Raw genomic sequence first — 18756 nt, 5'->3', positions numbered from 1 at the left:
CGTTCGTACGTTTTGACCTGGGTAAAACTGACTACCTCTACATTATAAAGTCTAAACCTTTCAAACTGAACTGTTTAAAGTGTCATAAAGGGTAAACGCAAAGACTTGCTCGGAGCCAAGCTCCCCTGTGTTTCGGCGCTGAGTTTCTAGAGGACCCATAGTAGAATCAATTCAGCGAGAGGGGAGCTTGAAACCGTCCACTCATGCTTTCCTCCGAGTCTGAGAGAAACACAGTTGAAGGGAACACACAGACCAGTCGGCCGCACTACATGCTCACAACAGGCAGGCTCCCATCACTAACGAAAAACAACAGCAGCAGTCCCTTTGCATATAATTATTATAACACTTTACTGAAAACTATGCATATATATCCAGAAAAACGAGATACCACCCGTTGATGAGATTTTTTAAAGTTATTCTAGATGGCTTTTGAAAAGCATATGGGCTCAACTTTGGTTTGGAAACCACCTAATTAATCCTGTTAAAATAAATCTTAAAAATAAATTCATGTGATTATCAGAAAATACTCATACACAATGGTGTTTCCCCACTTTTAATGGTTTGATCATGTGGTATTTTACCTGCAGATGTCACAAATGCAATGGATTCTTTAATCTTCATCAGGTGATGCTCAATATCCAGGTGGTGAAGCTATAGTAGCTGTGGGGTCATGTGCACCCATATCAAGCCAGCGCACAAAAACAATGCAAAATAACACGCAGCATGGTAAATGTGGAAGAATAATCTCAGCTGATGCTACTCAAAGACCTGTTTGCTTTGTGGTCTTAAAACAAGAGTGTGCAACTGCTCAAAAAGCAGTGTGTTATTGGCTCAGCACATATGTATATATGCTCAGCTTCCCACTCATTTTGTTCACAAGCGGTCCGAACATCTTTGCCAGTCAGTCTGTTGTTGTTCTTCACTGATCAGCCCCACTGCATCAGCAGGACGTGCCTTGCTTAAGGGCATCTGCTTCGCGGAGAAGAGGGCAAGGCTGTTCATGCAGACAATGCAGAGGATGTCTGGTGGTCTCATTGTTAAATTTACACTTAATCCAGGTCTGCAGCAGCTCAGGTTGAAAAAAAAAGCCCAACAGCAACAACAACAAAACACCTGCTGGAGGTGGGGTTGGGTGCGGTGCCCCCCCCCCCCCAAAAAAATAAGGAAAACTGCAACACATCCATAAAAAAGTCCTCTCATGAAGACAAAAAAGGTAAAAAAAAAAAAAAATGTAGTGAACTAGATGATTTCATGTTTCAGAGCTGAAAATCTGCAGCATTTGGGGTCAGATTAGAGAAAGCAGCATGACCTTTTAACCACCACCATGCTGAAAACACCTGCTGCACGCATCTGGGCCATCAGCTGATGTAAACCGAATGGTTTTTAACATCACAACTTTCATTATGAGTGTGTCTACGTGAATCTTTCTCGCACGACTAATATGCGCGCAGTGTTTGCATGCACGAGGACAGCACTCACATGCACTTGTAGTCCTCATTTGAATGTGTTTGCGCGTGCCTCATTAAGAGGTGCGCTTCCACGCAACCAGCCCGCTCACCAATGTCACCTTCATGGATGGCTCCATCGTAGGAGCATCCTTCAGAATGTAACAGATTAGCTTTGCAGGCAGGGATGTTGATTAGGTCATCACTTCCCAAGGTCACACCTACACACATCTAGCAGCAGGCCCGCTGCCGTTAAAGCCCCCCACCTCTTCAGATCCTATAGAGCCTTGATTCTACCTCCTGCCTGCGTGCGGATCTGAATAAGGCCGAATAAGCCATATCCAACAGGATAAGCCTTATTGTAATACTCAGTGATGGAACAGGCTGCTTCGGCCCCTTCAGGCTTCCTTCACCCTGAACAGACTTAAAAAAAAAAAAAAACAGCTCTGTTACATTACTTGAAGCATTTCTAAGCTCCTGTAGACTCTTTAATCTAACACGGACCTTCAGCATGCTGCGCAGTTGCCAGCTATGTTATGCAGTGACTGATGATCAGTTCAGGTGTTCTTCACAATGAATCTGCATTCTCAAGACAACGCTAAATTCCTTAACTCTGGACCTTTTTTTTAAAGGGCTTGGGGCCTATGTTTTTATGGCCAAAGTAGATTTTGTTGGCATAATAAAGACACCCCTCACCAGCTCTTTCTGGGTATGGGTGCTAGTGGTGGGGAAGGACAAAATAATAATTGAGCAAAACAGTTTTTACAGTTCTTATCACTTTGCAGCTGCCTTTTTCAGTGAGCACATCGCCCATGTTTTATCAGACCGAGATTCTCTCCCCTAGCAGTTCCTCTTGGGGTTGTGCAACTGTTTGGCGTTAGTGCAGCGAGCGCGCAAAAGACGGACTTGTATCTGTGCGCGTACTAATTTTCCTCCACTGATTCTCTATGGGAGACAAATCTCCCTGCTGTACAGTGCTACATCTCTTTCTTTATTCCCCCTCCCCTCATGAGACAATGAACACATTGAGGCAAATCTGTTTCCACAGCCTGTGAATGAGAGACAGCCAGCTTTGTTTTGCATGAGTGTCCACACACACGCATATGTGAGTGTGTGACAGATAAAGCAAAAGAATTGTGTGCTTGTGGCGCGGACACACACGTGTGTATCCAATGTGTACGAGGCTCCTACGTCACGCGTTCGCCATGTGACTCACTTGGTGTGGCGCAGGGGTTTAAGTAGTGAGTAAGAGCCATTCTTCTCCCTCATACGTCTCCGCTCGCACTATCTGAGGCCCGGACGCGCAACACTTTCCCTCCGCCCCTACTCCATCTCTGTTCATTACCCAACAGGTTGCTCTGTCAATAATGAACGTGTGCGAGTTTGACATCTGAGGCCCATTCAAAGGGAGACAAACATGAGAACAATAATCACCTGTCCTTTTGTTATTTCAGGAAATCAACAGAATACACATGTGAACATTTTATTTCTTCCCTTTGTTGGTTTTTCATAAATCTCATGAGAAAACATGATTATTGTTTTTGAATAACAGCTCTGTCTGGGATAGTCTTTTTTTTGGTAACCTGCTGGGATAATTGCAGGTGAGCCATGGAGGAGATAGAGCACAGTAGTGCAGAGATAGGTAAACACGCAAGTGACGTCTGTGGTCGATGACTAATGCTGTATAGACTCCAGCGCTTTGTCTTGTGAAATGCTGGGATAAAGGCTTTGTGAGGGTTCTGCAGGTTAGCTCTAACTATTGTGAGCCATAAAACATGGACACATACTCTTTATCAAAGTGGGATATTACTCCTCGTAGTGCTCGCACACCTTAGTCCTGGGCGGGTGGCTGTATGTCGATTTAGAGCCAAAAAGCCTTTGTCATATCTAAACTGTCAGTGTCACAGGAGTTCGTTTGCACGGCCATCCAGAGGAGACATTTTTGTTGCGGTGCACAGTTTTTATTGGACCTATTCCACCATCTAGTGGTGGTGCATCTGCTGTTACCTACCGCAGCTGCACGAGTCCCCGATGAGAACACAAGAAGTGAAACAAATTGGCAAATGAGGAAATGCAAATGATTAATATTTTTGTCATTTGCACATTTGATTTATTTATTTTCAGAAACAGAGTGTACTAATTGCAAAAATCTTTTTTTAAAAAACAAAAAGGCAGCTTTGGGTGAAACTACATTGGCACAAAATGAAGTCAAATGTAGAGAGGAACTAGAAATAAATTCGCCTTCTAAACAAAACACTGAGGAGTTAAAAAGAAGTTAAGAAGAACAATATTTAATTAAATAGTAATTAATTCAGTAGCACCTTGTTGATTGCAAGGCCGCTATCATATACCGACTGCATCACTTGATCCCCAGCAGATGTAGAAATATATTCCTTCCTCTTCAAAGTCACCATATAGTCAATATCTGCAGTGTTCCACAGTGCCACCGAGATCAGTTCGGGTGGGGGATAGCTGTTTTTATTTGGAAATATTGTCATTTAATGCACAGCCCCCTGTTGAAAAGCAGCACCACTTGGAAGTGTATTCAGCACTTGAGACTTCAACAGATTCCATCCTCATCCCATCGCGTCTCCCTCTTCTTCATCTTCCTCAGGCAGGCTCCCGGGACAGGGCTCCATGGTAACAGCGACGCCCATGCCGCTGCGTCCAACGGGCATGTCTGTGATACATGTCCATTCATTTCTATCGGGACAGTAGCATTCAACGCTGGACAGAAAGCCGTGTTGGTTAAAACCTCCTAAGTGGGACACACACACACACACACTATGATTAGCAAACATTTGCATCAATAAATAATTATTAATTATTCTGTCTTTAGGGGGTTTATTTGCGATTTCAGAACTAATTTACAAAACAGATTTTTAAAGAAAACTTTTCCTTTGTTTAAAACTTAAAACAAAAAGATTGAGTTCCTCCCAATGTGATATTTAATTTGCCAGCTGCATATCAGTTTACTATAAGCATCGGAACCACGCTTAACTTCATTTTATTAAATAACACTGAGTCAATGAGCCAGATTGGGAAGAAAACAGAGTGCAGCTCACTCTAGGGTAACAGAGCAACACGTACTGATCTGCCTACCAGTCAATGAGAGGGATTTAATTACTGAAGTAGTCAGTATTTAGAAGTGTGTGTTGCAACCCTCAGTAGAAATCTTGGAAGCGTTTATTACAGATATATTATCATGTAAACATTAATGACACTGATAAGAGCAACATTTTTCACTCAGCGCTTCAGATTCATGAAGTTGTATAATGTGCTTAACGCCAAGCATTAGAAACCCGACTGACCGAAGACGAAGATGCGTCCCTGGTGGACAGTGACTCCATGTGCGCTGCGAGAGTACTGCATCGAGGCCCTCGGCTCCCACGTATTCCTGGCTACGTTGTAGCGTTCCATAGTGGCCAGCTGGCTCTGCCCATCATAGCCTCCTATAGCATACAGGTAAGAGTTCACACACACCAAACCTGCAAGCACAAACAACACAAAAAATGAAATGTGCAACATAAACATGCCGCACAGAGTTTCTTGGAGAACATCAGACGAGAAGACTGAAACAACTCTCATGATTAGTCATCTTAACAGAAATCGGAATTATTTTAATCTGTACAAAGGCAGACGTGTAAAAAAAGAAAAGAAAGAAAGAGCAGGTTGCAGTTTTACACTTGGTTTGTTAGGCAAGTGCAGTGGAAAAATAACATGTTACTTAGTGACTTTTTGAGGTGCTGATAGGTCAGATTTTATTATCTTGGGAGAGCACAAAGTTAGTGCTGTCCCTCTGTTTCCTGTTTTATACTAAGCTGCCTGAAACCTTATTTTGGGCAAAGGTCAGAAACAGTAAAGACTATGTGAGAGTCCTAAAGATAAGCGTGAAAATGGTGAACACTAAATGTGTCTAAACCTGCTTCTCATAAGAGCCAGAAATGCCCACAAACTCACCTAGTCCGCTGCGTATAGTATTCATGGGAGCCAGCTGTTGCCAGGTGTTAGTGTCAGGCTGATATTTCTCAGCTGTGTTCCAGCGGTTCTGTCCATCATAGCCCCCCACTACATACAGGGCCCCCCCGCACACCGCCACGCCGGCTCCCAGGCGAGCAACCGACATTGGACAAACAAAGGTCCAGCGATTAGACTCGGGATCCCACCTGCAAACCAAACAGCATTTGTGCAGAGCACTTAGTGCAATGATAATCTGTTGACAACTCCTAATGATATTACATATTAGTCAATTGACATAATTAAATTAATGTATCAGCGGCGCAAACTTTAAACCGATTCGGTGCGAAGCGGCCGCGCGCGCCAACCCTCTCGGTCTACACGAGCAGTCAACTTTAAGTGGATTAGGTTAAGCTGGCAACTGTGTTTGGCAACTATGAAGAAGCTGTACTTGAAGCCAAAGCTATCGCAACACCAGCGAGCGTACAGAGAGACAAGAAAGTCCAGTCGTGTCCTTGGAGAAAACCGGCTGAATTAATATAAAAACAGCTTGGGATAAAGAGTGGCAGCAGGAGGAAACAGCTGCTCAATCCAAGGATGGGGAAAAAAAAACCCTGCCTACCAGCACCTCTAAAGTAATTTACCAACAAGATGCAAGAGCTATATCAATCTTCATGTCTAGCTCTCAGCAGAAATAATATATGTATTTCTATACATTTCTTGCATAACAACCCACAGGACTCTGTGGACCCACAGGCAAATAATGGAAGGCATGACAACAAGAAACAATCAACATGAGCAGACAGGACTTCTTGTACTCTGACTGGTTAATGATTAAAAGCGTGTTGGCACAGTTGCTGGCACTGGTCGTATTCCAGCTGAAAACTGCTGATAGGAGTGTGGCTTATATTGCATCACCTGTCCTTTAATGTTCGGAACGCGCCTTTGAAAAAAGCAGCACAAAAATTCAAGTCGCTCTTCGCTCTGACACTGGCCCTGCACTATGATCGCTGAAATTGCTGCATCTACAGCGAGGTGCGCAACAGCGGCAAATTAGGAGCAAGGAGGTACGACTCCCCGCCGAGTCTCCGGCATGTTGCTTGCATTCGTTTGGGAAGCATCCTCGGGAGAAGAGCCGTTACTGCCAACACTGATTACTATAAATGCTCTCGTCTCCTTTGATGTGTTACACTTTCAGTTTTCATCTCAATACTTTTATCAGCTTTCATTATATTTAGCAGCTTCTCAGAAGAAGATTTCCAACTGGTTTCTGATGAGCTCTAATAATTCTCTGCTGACTAGCATCTTTAAGACATTTTTACATTTCAATCTATTAAAAAAAGTGTTTAAGGTCACATTTGAAGTAGAAAGCTAATAATATCAATAGAAAGTGCCATTCTCGAGACTTTCTGTTAGTAATCTAACCTACATGAAAGCATTATATCGCCTTCTCGCAGCAACGAGAGGTAAAGTATACGCAACCAGATCTACATTCCTAAGAAGTTTGTCTGTACATGTTTTGAAAGACCTCATGTTTTTGATGTTATGTCTAATTAGGCTAAGAGGAATACCAGCAAATTCTTCACTGCTCTTTAGCTTGAATAGCAGCCATTCATTTAATCTCTCTGGTGGCAGTCCCCATACGTGCGTCGAAGTAACTGCGCTTCTAAAAATCTGCATCTTAAAAAGAAAATCTGTGCTTCCACATTCAGCTTATTAAACACAACTTTAATGAAGTCAAATTACTTCTCGAGTGTCGAGTTAAAGACATAAATCCTCAAATAACAGCACAGAGATGTCTCACTTTTCCACCGTGTTGTGGTGTATCGAGCCCTGGGAGCCTCCGACAGCATAGATGCAGCCATCCGCCACGCCCACCCCGACCCGGTTCCTGGGGATGTTGAGGGAGGCTCGCTGGCTCCACTGGTTGGTCATGGGGTTGTAGCAGCTCAGGGCGTTGGACTCCGTGTTGGTTTGAAGTGACAGGTTTCTGCCTCCAACCTGCATTTAAGAAGTTTATGTTGAGAAAAGTGAAAAGAAAAACAACCCAGAAATCACACTCACTGGCCACTTCATTAAGTACACTTTTTGTGACGCTTGATATGAATTTCATTAGGCGGTTTTGACCATGTTTATCTCCATAACTGCTGACATGTGATTGGCTCATTACATATTTTAATTTATGTGGACTTGAGCAGGTGTACTGAATAAAGAGTCCAGCAAGAGTAACTCTGACTTTACTGCATTGTATCTGATCTCTGCGAGTTGTTCACAAATTAAAGCTCATTTCATTGACCGTATGATAACTGATGCAACATACAGTGTAGAGCAGTCCGAACAGTGCGCAGGCTCCCAGACCACTGCATGGCATCCCCATGTCAGCCAGTTTTATCCACATATTCCTCCTTGGATCGTAGGCCTCCATGGATGCCAGAGAATGCTGCCGGTATCTGAACAGACAAAAGAAAGTAGTGACTGGCTAGTTACTAAGATGAATGTCCAGAGTAAATAAACAGCTTTTCATGAGAGCTTGTGACATAACTTTGAATCCTTTGTTTGTTATTTGTATAAAGGTTAAAAAGGATATAAAGGATCTTGTCATATAGAGACACAAATACCAAAGACATAATATGGTGATTCGTGTATGCATGCAAAGCTGGTCTCAAAATTTAGTCTTAATCAGTAGGAAATGTGAAAATAATACTCCAGTCATTATCTGCTCTTCCTTATGTCAATACGCACTGATTGCTATGATTGTGTCTGTGTTTCCACAACAGCATCATCCCATAAAACAGGTCTATGAAAACAGAACAACATGATCATTAAAAAAGTCAATACAGCTCAATCATCAGTTAGAAGTTTACGCAGACAGGATGATTTCTCTTATGATAACACCAAGTCGAAAAACAGATTTTTCTATGGTGGATAGGAGCCCAGAAAGCAGGGCTACTCTGCAAGGAAGACAGACTCTGTAACCTGCTCTGCAGTCACCAGATGGCAGACTGAGCCACTTTCTGAATTCTTGATAAAAACACAGTCTGAGCTCATTACCACGATAGTGTATTGTCTGATAATAATAATTAATATATGACAATCAGAACCTCAAAACATTTGCTGCAGCCAGTCATACATGTTTGCTGAGCATACACAGTGTTTGATAACTACCCGCCGGCCACGTAGATAAACTGAGTTCCCCGATTAGGAGCAGGAGGAAGCTTCCTCAGGGTCATATCCTGGAAGATTTTGGACAGGAAGTCCTTACAGGAATTAGCCTAAAATTAAGACACAAAATAAAAAAAAATATGGGAAAAAAATGGGTCATATGGCTTTTTTTTTTTTTTTTACACTTTGATACCAAAATAGCATACTAGTTTTTATAAGTGCAGCTGTGGTTTACCTTGCTGAGGATGGGACAGGACAGCAGCTGGTTCTTCAGGAACTTAGGTGGCAACGCATAGATGTGAACTGCATTCAAGAGGGCATGCAAATAGGGGGCTCTGCTCTCCATATCCCAGCGTACCCAGTCTGTGCAGGCTTTATACACCTGATGTGAATTTTATTCAAATATATCAATGCACATTTTGTTATTTATGTCTAATAGAGAATCTAACAGGAGATTCGTTTAAGTATATTTTTGAATGAATACCATTTGTGAATGAAATGCCTGTTGTATGGCTCTCAATCAGATTTCAGATTTTTATTTTAAGGTCACACACCTCAGACTCACAGAGCACCTTGAGACTGTCCTGACTGATGAGCTCCAGCAGCTGGCAGTGAGTAAGACTGAAGAATTCCTCTTCTTTGGTCACCTTCAAAACAGATACTAAAGCTAGTTAGTCTTCAGAACAGGTTACTGCCAGATTGGACTTGTTCGCATGCTCTCCACCCTTGGGTGGAGTTTGGCCTGCTATGCCAGTGCTCACAGATAGGAAAGGTGCCGTTTCACAAGATTTTGTTCAGATGTCTCTCTGAGAGAAAATAGATGTTAAGAGAGGCATTTTAATGCATCCAAGTATGGCTGTTGCACCCAGCTCAGATATAGGCTCAGCTGATAAGTACAGAAGATGATCTATTTGCCTAGGTGCAAATAGGCCCTCTGCTCCTATCCATTCCCAGACGCGCATTTTGGTGATGTTGCTAGATCAGGTGACGTTCCCCTAGTCTAATTTTTAAAAACAAAGGTTCTGCCCCCAACAACGGTGGCAACAATCAGGTTCTAATCTTCAAAGTTCACTTCCACTGATACCATATAAACCGCCACATGGGTGCAGTTGTGTATAAGAGTAACCTGAGACAACCACGAGTACTGCACTTCAGCATTTTTAATGCTCAACTTCTTTTTAGCTACGTGAGAATAATTTGACATAAAAGACACCGTTTCTCATAAGAATAACTGCCCGTCCAAGCTGTTGCATGTGCCGTTACCTCACTGAAGTGTGTATTGATGTACTCCCGACTCTGTTGATGGAGTTCTGTGCAACCGATCTCCTCAGCGAAGCGGGAGATGCCAATGACGTTAGCTGGCTCTAGGTGTTTAATCAGATAATCGCAGCATGCCTTTGCCACATCCTCCATCTGATACCTTGCAGGATGTAAAAGAAGCAGAGGAGCATTATAGTCTTCACCTCAAAATATGACTTAACACAGTGGTCTGGGTCTAAAATATGTTTACCTCATAGCAGCCAAAAGCACATGCAATACACACTTTTCTCCCACTGTTATGTGAGAGGTGTAGGCAAAGTCAATAAGTCTCCCGACCACCTCAGGGCAGACATCACGCAGGGTGACCTCCGAAGCGTGACACTCCTTGAAGCTGCTGGTAAACATGGCTCTGAAGTAGGAGCTACAGGAGGCCAGCACAACTTTGTGAACCTGAAAGAAAAAGGTTGTGATGATAATGAAACACTGGAAATGTGCTCAACAACTGAATGACGAGCGATCCAAGACAAATTATGAGCTCATTTTGAATTAGACGGCAGCAACAAAAAATAGTTGGAACTGGGAGAACAAAAGGCTGAAAATGAAACGTAGTTAGAGTAATGACAATTGTTCTAATGTGTGGATTTTGTGTGTGTGAGTGTGATTCAGCTTCGACCTTGGCAGATTAGTGTCTCCAGTGACTGAGCTAATGATAAATCCCACTGAAGTAAAACAGCATAAACTGCATGAGACATGAAGGAAAGTATATTCATATGTGACTGAATATTCATTCGTGATGGAGTTAATGATAGGTCACATTAAAGTACAACATAGAAAAGAAGAAACCATTGTGATCGAGTGGTTTTGATGTTTGAATTTGGCTTTAAATCTTGTATGTGAAATGTCCCAGAGAGAGTGAGAAGCAATAGGGTGTGACTTAAAATAAGGAGATTGTGGACACCAAAAAGAGCAAAAGACGATAAAAGAGGGCTCCTAGGAACATTCAAAGCTGTTCTTGCTCTAGTTTCTTTGTGATAGGCAGTAAACATCTGGCCCTGGGAGTCCACAGTTAGAAATTACAGCAAGAAATGCCAGAGGAGCAACCACTGCCCGAACACTCTGGACTCATGAATTGGTTTTATATTTCTTGGCTTTTCCTCTTCTCATTTTTTCCGTTCTTTATATTATAAAGTCAAACATGCAATTAACGTTGTTAATTAAATCACTTAATAATAATTACGTAAGTATAAGTATAATTTATTTAATTTGGCTTTTGCTTTGCTGCTGCTAAATTGCGTAAATTAAATATCCTGCATTCAAAAAGTCTAAATTGTGGACATTTCCTTTTTAATCCCTTGTGAAAAAGTAAAGGTTAAAACCTGTGTATTATTATAAGATCGCTCAAGAGGTTCTTACAAGTTACTCTAGCCTTAAAGATTAACAGATCCTCTGGGCCTACTTTTCCAGACCACTAAATGTTAACTAACTGGGCTAAGAAGTGCATGGATTTAGAGGAGAGCTGCTGATAACAGATATGGCTGGAGGTAGAGGGCTTGACCAGAGGGCCACCCTGGCAAGGACACTTTCAAAGGAAGTAAGAATGACATTTGGAGGACTGAGAAGCAGGTAGAGCTGGGCATGTCTCCTCCCCTGCCTACTGGGTAATACTCATAGGAACAGAGACTCACAATTTTTAAACAGAGAGGCGGTACCACACCTTCTTGTATTGGGGGTGGGGGGTTGGATGGATGGGACAGTGAACACAATTCACTGTCCCATACACAAATGGTGCAAAGGCGCCATATGTGAACACACATCCCGTTTGACCAAAGCTCATTTTAATGGATCTCTGATTATATCAGGGTGCATTAGTGCCTGTGAAATAGCCAGATCAAACATCTGGCAAGGCACCATCAGTGCTGGAAAATGTATAGAGGTTACATATGCTCCCATTCTGATGACGTCTTTTTTTAGGAAGGGCTTGCATATTTCAGCAAGACAATGCAAAACTGCATATCGAATCTATTCCAACTGCATGGCTTCATAGTAGAAGAGTCCTGGTGCTACACTGGTCTGCCTGCACTGAAAACCTTTTACCAGCTGAAAACATTTGGAGCATCATGAAATGAGATAATAAGACAAAGACGACCCAAGACTGACGAGCAGGTAGAATCTATATCAGACAAGAATGGGACAACGTATCTCCCAAAGGTTCAGCAGCTGATCTCCTCAGTTCACAGAGGTTTAATGAGTGTTGCTAAAAGAAAAGGTGGTGCTACACTGTGGTGAACATGGCCCTGTCCTTTTATTGAGACATGTTGCTGCCATCGAATTCAAAATACCGTCTTACAAATGGTACAATTACTCAGTTTGAGCATTTGATGTTTTCTGCGTTCTATTGTGAGTAAAATGGGGTTTATAAGATTGGCAAATTGTTTTTAACGCTTTAAAAAAAATGGGTTCACATTAATAGGATCATTAATATGAATCATTTTGAATAATTATTCACTTATATATTAAATTTGTCCGAGAGCCTTTTATTATATTTGGCGTGCACTTTGCAAGTTTCTAAAATGGAAATGGAAAAACTTGCTGTCACTGCGTGTGGTTTTTCAGCAGCACTTTTTAAATACTGACCTTTGTATTAAATTTAAATTGTCATAAAAAAAAATAACCCAACAACACAAACTACACTATGATTCTAAAACTTCAAACACGACCCATTACCTTGAAGTCGACTGTCCTCTCCTTGTATGTGACATGCAGCACCAGATCACACAGCATTTCGTTCTGCCGGAACTCATCCATGGCCTTCAGGGCCCTTGAAGCGTGGGTCTCGACGGTGTAGTCAAGATACCCAGACCCACGCATAGAGGGAACCACAATAGCTGAGAAATCCGAGTCGCATGTTGGACGTTTCTTCTTTTTAGGGCAGTGCATTATGGGGAGAAAGCACTTTAGATCTAGTTTTTCACTGATACAGTCAAATGTTTTTAGTTCTTATCCCATTGGATTCAAACTTTCAACAGAGAAAGCTCCTTTGGTCTTCAACTCATCAGTAGGTAAAGGCTACAGTGTGCAAGTATCCTCAGTTCCTCCATTTTGCTAAAAAAAATTCAACACAAAAATAGTCTTTTAGCATGTCGACAACCCCCTGCGTAATAGTACATTCCATTGGTGATCACTGCTACAGCCAGCAGGCGAAGTGAGATGTCCAGATGCTGCAAAAGTTAAGCTCAAGTCATGCGTTTCTCTGCAGAAATACAGCAAGGAACCATATCTGTAAACTGACGGTGAACCACATAAGGCTCGCTCAGCCATGTATCCTGCCCTATCTGACATGACTGACAATATTTGTGTCACACAGTTCCCAAAGCAAAAGCAACGATCATGAAATTACTTTTGGTCCGGATTTGAAAGAATTCAGGTTTTTCCAAAGTAGTCCATTCTGACGTTTTCAAACGTCTTCTGCCATTTAGCGTTTTTACATGAAAAAAGGAAGCGGTTGGCACATGTGTGCAACTGCAATCAGTTGTATCATAGCAGGGATTCTTCTTCAACTCATGTGATGCTTATCCTGGAGAGAAGAGGGTAAAACAGAGAGAGAGAGAGAGGGTGTTAGGAAAGCTGAGAGTTTTTCAGTGATTTAAAAAGAAGGAAATATAATCAAGATCTCCGGATATGGCATTTTTTTCTTATGCGTATGTGGGTGTGTTACTGTGACACACTGTGGGTTTCACTTCCTTACAAATGAATCCGAAAAAAACGTGTTGTGACGAACTGCTTTATGACACAGCTTTCAGCTGAGGAAATAATCACTGTGTTTGTGATTTCTTCTAAGATTTTCATAACTGCAGGTTAACAGTCTGCATATAAACCAGTTATCCTTGTACTTTTTTGTTTTTGTGTTATTTAATTTCTATTGCTTTATTTCATTTTTGGCTTCCATATGACTAAATGTGATATTTTATCCTCATAGAGTGACATCTGGCTAAATACAGATTTGTTAGGACAATATTTGTTAGGACTGATATTTAAGAGAAGTGAAATTACACAACCAGATAATGACTTTCAAGCTATTGTTATCATTGTCCTTAAACCTTTTTTTTTTAAACTGTTGTCACAGGGCAGGAGGTGGGGTACACCCATGACCAGTTTAGAACCACCAGTAAGCCTGAGTGAGAGTCCTTCAGCTTCCCCTATAGTATATATAGATTTTTATCATGCTACCTGAAGATAATAATTAAATATAGTTATTAAAAGAAAAAAAAGCAACTTTGATCTATCCAAATGAGTCATCAGGCACATGCTAATTTTTAACTTGCATATTTTGATGGATGTGGTATATCTTGCTATTTTAACGTAATACTGACCTGCCAGATTGGTCTATACATGTTCGGAGAATGACGCTTATTTTATTTTGTTTTGTATTTTTTTTATCCACTATTTAAGTGAATTCATTTTTATACATAGCTCCCTGTTTGAGAGGCTCAAAAAAATCGAACTTGTATTTCGCATCTTTCACTCGAACTCTCAATATGCGATTTAAATGTTTAAGTTGTAATGTTTAAGTTCGCTATCTTTTTGATTAGTCTGACAAACCAAAATAAACCTATCAGACAGATAGCAAAAAACCCTTAGGTGTGGCCGTACCCTATCAGAATTAATCTAAAATCAGAAACTTGGACAAGGTCTGGTCAGTAAGCTCCAACATCAGGCATTTGCCTCACTGAAATCACTGACACTAAAGACCAAGCAATGGTGGAAGCGTGAGTGACTGCCATTTGTCTGGAGGCCAATTTGTTTGCCCAAAGTTTTGCTTTTGCTACAGGGTGTCCTCTCAACTTACACACTTATTTACCTCTTATGTAAGAGATCTGCAAAAGGTTTTGTGTAACAGATTTAAAGACAATTAGAAGAATTAATGCATTAAGCTTTCAAATTATGAAAAAAAAATGCAAGTAAATAAAAGACAAAAACAATTATTTTGTAGCACACATCTTTATGCAGAACAGCACACCTTGATCAGCTACTTGTCAAGCAAACAGTAAAATCTCCTGCATGCCAGTGTCAGTTGCTGCTGCTCCAGCTTCAAGCGAAACAAATCAGCTCATGAGGTGGAGATGAAGAAAGGACTTTTGTTATCTTGCCTGGTAGATATAGTGCATTTGTCTGTGTGAGAACCCTTGGAATCATTAAACATGTAAGCATTAAAGCGGACAAATCAAGGCCCCGCTGAAGGCTAAACCATGCAAGATCCTTTTGACTATTATATGCAAAATGTCACCATTTGCAGCTTTATGGCAGCACGCATGCATGATTAAAATACTATTGCCACACACATTTTGGAAGATTTTTTTTTTAAGTCAAAGCAAAAGGTGGTTTAGCGATAAGGGGATTTGCAGAGCTGCACAATTAAATCTACTCAGCCACCAGCTACCTCACATCTCAGCCTACAGTTAGTCAGCCTGCTTGCTGGTCATATGACCCAATGTGTCAGACAAAGGGGGGGTAGGGCAGAAAAAATGAGATTTTCAGGGAAGCACACCTTGGGTAAGAGAGAAACACTGATGACAGTAAAATGATGGAAAAAAAAGATAAGAGGGGGAAGTCCACTCGAGGAGGGAGTAAAACAGTAACGCTGATATGACACTTGGTCTGACCAGTTTATTGATTCTAGCTAGATATGAAGGTTCTGTTTGACCGAGGTCCTCACCGGTAGCACCGCAGGTGGGAGTGCAGTTTAGTTTAGTTGCATTTAGTCATCAAATACCTCAATTTGATTTAAGGAGTTTCTTTCTTCCTTTTTCTTTAAAAGCAGTTCTGTGGAATTTGTCAGATGATATCATACTTTTGACACTAAAAACAAAGAGAAGCATTGAAGCCACTGATTCTGGCTGCAGATGAGTTTGCTTTTCATAAATCACACGCCATTCTTAGTGCAGAATTTCTGAGAAGAAACAAATGGGGCAGACAGTTAACCATTTACAGATTGCTTCCGTACATCCAGAACAGTAGAGTAACTGGTGCAGTCAGCACTTATGGCAAATTTCCTGTTGAGAAATGTTGTTGAATTACTTATTTCAAAACTACCTTTTTAAACAGATTAAAACTGAAATAAATATCGTCCTAAACTGCTGAGCTGTAATGAGTGCACATCCTTCGAAATGTTTTGTAACAGTAGTGACAAAAGCGCCTCTGCTGTGTCATCTTTGGTGTCACCATTGACTTTTCTCGAGACAAATGTTGGTGATGACAAAAGCACATTTTCTGAAAAAAAATTAAAGGAAAAAAAGAGGAAGACTGGAGTTGAATGCCACGGGATGATTGTAGTGTTTTAAAGACTTGCAACATCTGTTAACTCAGCCATAACAGCCCAACAAGGAAAAAAAAAACCCCACTCGTAAGCAAGTTCCGCTGTGCACAGCAAGCTTGAATTTTGTAGACCAGTGCATGTGATAACACAAAGTCTAACCAATGTCCGATTGCACCTATGTGAGAACAGTGCAGGTAACTGTCCAAGGAAGTGAATGCCATGTATCCTGCTTTCTGCACAGAGCACCCTCACCTAAACCAAAGGAAGTAGGCCTATTTCCAGATGTGATCCTTAATTTAATGTGTACTCTCTCTCTCTGGATAAGATAGCACCTCTACACAGTTGCTATGTTATTTTTATTTGAGTTACTGTTGCTTTCCTATCAGTTCAAAGTAGTCTGGCCATCTGTCCTCTTGAATCAACAAGGCATTTTCACCGAGAAAACTCACGCTCACTGGACATCGTCTTTTTTTCTGACCATTCTGTGAAAAACCTAAAGATGGTTGAGTGGAAAATCTCAGCAGATCAGGAGTTTTTGAAATACTCAGACCAACCTATCTCCACCAATAACCACACCACGTTCAAAGTCACTTAAATCACCTTCCCCCCCCCCCCAATCTGATGCTCGCTTTGAACTTCACTTTGACCATGTCTAGATGGCTGAACGCACCAAGCTTCTGCCATTTGATTGGTGGATTAGATATCTGTGTTAATGTGTATTTGACCTATTAAAGAGTCTAATGGACATAATTTAAAAAAATCAGACAACACCAGTGCCTCATTTCTCACATCTGAGAGGGATGCAGATCTCCAGCTAAATTGAACAGGTTCTCCCTTTGCTCGCACTCCCACACTTTAGCGAGTGTCATGACATTCAGCCCAAGATATTTTGTGTAATCTTGCTGGCGAACAGAGAGCACTGATCACATTCCCTCCCTTTAGAGGAAAAACAGTTGACACCCTGGACGTGGTGAAATTTAGGAAATAAGTAGTTCCCAAGCTTCTTGTAAGGACGTTCAATAAACAGAAACCCTGGCCAAGTGCTACACAGCCTAAAATATTTGAAAAAGAGCTACAGTTTATTTGTGTGTGCCATTCAACCAGAGACAGAAACAATAAATACACATCAAGCCTGTTGTGGAACGTGTAGGAAAATAGCTTGTTATCCTAAAAAGCAGTCTTTTGGGACTTGTGTATCCTCCCCCCTTCATCTTCTTCTTAATATTATAAAATTACGCTGATTCGCAAATTAATCAACAAACTTGCATTTATCTTTCCCTTATTCAATTAATTACTCAACGGGAAATTGAACTACAGTTATTTCTTTAAAAATTGTATCCACTTTTATTCATTTTATGGAATTTCCTTTTTAAAAAGGTCGACAACATTTTTTATTTTTATACGATTTAAAACTGGTCTGGGGACTGTTAGCTTTTTCTGAATAAACTAATCAAGAAAACGAATTATGGCCACCGGATCTGCGTTTAAAATGCAGAAGCACAGCAATAGAGACCTCTTTAACATTTTCTTGCGTCAAAGGAATGATTTAGAGAACTAATGAACTAATATCAAGTAAATGTCCCTACGTTTGACTGGTCCTGAACAATAAACAACTTTTTAAAATCAAAAACAAAATTCCACCGGATTCTATTAGAATTTTGCAATTTAGTCAAAATATATTTGATTTTATCTGAAAAACCAAAAACAAATAAAAAGCACAACAGCAGCATTCAGCGCTCCGCATGCAAAGGCGACAAAGAGCAAACGTTTCAATTCCCCTTTAAGAGTCTGGGCACCAGGAGAGGAAATAAACTCCACTGCTCAACAAGAACCGTACAAACTACCCGAGCCGAGGGATCAGCCTGTCCGCGAACGTTGCTAATGTCGGAATAGTGATGTCACGAGTGCTGCTGGAGGATCACAAACTCACGAGAACCGTCTTTAAACACATCACAACGATCCCCCTTTCCTCTCCCCCCAACCGAAGGGCGCGTCCGCGCTGGTTTTATTCTCTAACAGCTGCAGATTCACTTACCTACAAAAACACCTGGTCGGCAGCCGCTAAAACTCCTCGTCTCAAGAGAACGGGGCGCATTCACACAGAAGCCAACTCAAACAAGTTACGCAAGACTTGCCCAATCAGCACGATAAGTTTCGCCGGTGTTTCTCTGCACGGATCTCTCCGTCCTACCAGGAAACCCGCTGATATCTCGTCCTCCACGTCAAAGGGACAAATGTGCACTTGTGAACTTCGTCGGTGCTCTGAGTCGCTGAGGGCCGACGTCCAAAGGCTGTAGTGTTGGTGGTGGTGCTGGTGTTGGGGGAGGAGGAATATACACCAACATGACACTGCAACTTTTCACTCCGCAAACATTGTGCGGGGCAATAACTACGCATGTTCAGACCTACACGGCAACTAGCCGGACGCCGCATTCCTCAAAGTGAAACTGAACTTTGACTGGGGCAAGACAGCGGCTTCGGGAATTAGATAATAGTTACGCAGATGAAACACGCTTCAGCGAGAATATCAACAACATATCTTTTATCCAACAACCCGAAACACACACACACACACACACACACACACACACACTCAGGAGAGTGAGCTGCAGAGGAAAT

General features: G+C 41.5%; 1 protein-coding gene across 1 annotated transcript; it reads right to left on the bottom strand.

The window, feature by feature from the left end:
• Positions 1-3501: 3501 nt before the first annotated feature.
• keap1a (kelch-like ECH-associated protein 1a) lies at positions 3502-18500 on the bottom strand. The gene is made up of 12 exons (XM_006798387.3): positions 18173-18500; positions 12549-13398; positions 10075-10274; positions 9828-9984; positions 9119-9211; positions 8800-8946; positions 8568-8674; positions 7723-7852; positions 7207-7403; positions 5406-5611; positions 4757-4933; positions 3502-4203 (listed from the first exon to the last, which is right to left on the bottom strand). Exons 2-12 carry the CDS (start codon positions 12759-12761, stop codon positions 4022-4024), a joined length of 1809 nt encoding a protein of 602 aa, XP_006798450.1. The 5' UTR covers positions 12762-13398; positions 18173-18500; the 3' UTR covers positions 3502-4021.
• Positions 18501-18756: the final 256 nt, after the last annotated feature.

The sequence above is a fragment of the Neolamprologus brichardi genome, chromosome 19, assembly GCF_056152115.1.
Source record: "Neolamprologus brichardi isolate AB-2024 chromosome 19, ASM5615211v1, whole genome shotgun sequence".
Lineage (NCBI taxonomy): Eukaryota > Metazoa > Chordata > Actinopteri > Cichliformes > Cichlidae > Neolamprologus > Neolamprologus brichardi.
This window is presented reverse-complemented; position numbering and strand designations above follow the sequence as displayed.

Coding starts and splice junctions, on each gene's coding strand:
- keap1a (XM_006798387.3), bottom strand. CDS start 12,761: ATGCACTGCCCTAAAAAGAAGAAACGTCCAACATGCGACTCGGATTTC. Junction 8,947..9,118: donor AGGTGCTCTGTGAGTCTGAG/GTGTGTGACCTT, acceptor AATTCACATCAG/GTGTATAAAGCCTGCACAGA. Junction 7,404..7,722: donor TGTTCGGACTGCTCTACACT/GTATGTTGCATC, acceptor TCTTAAATGCAG/GTTGGAGGCAGAAACCTGTC.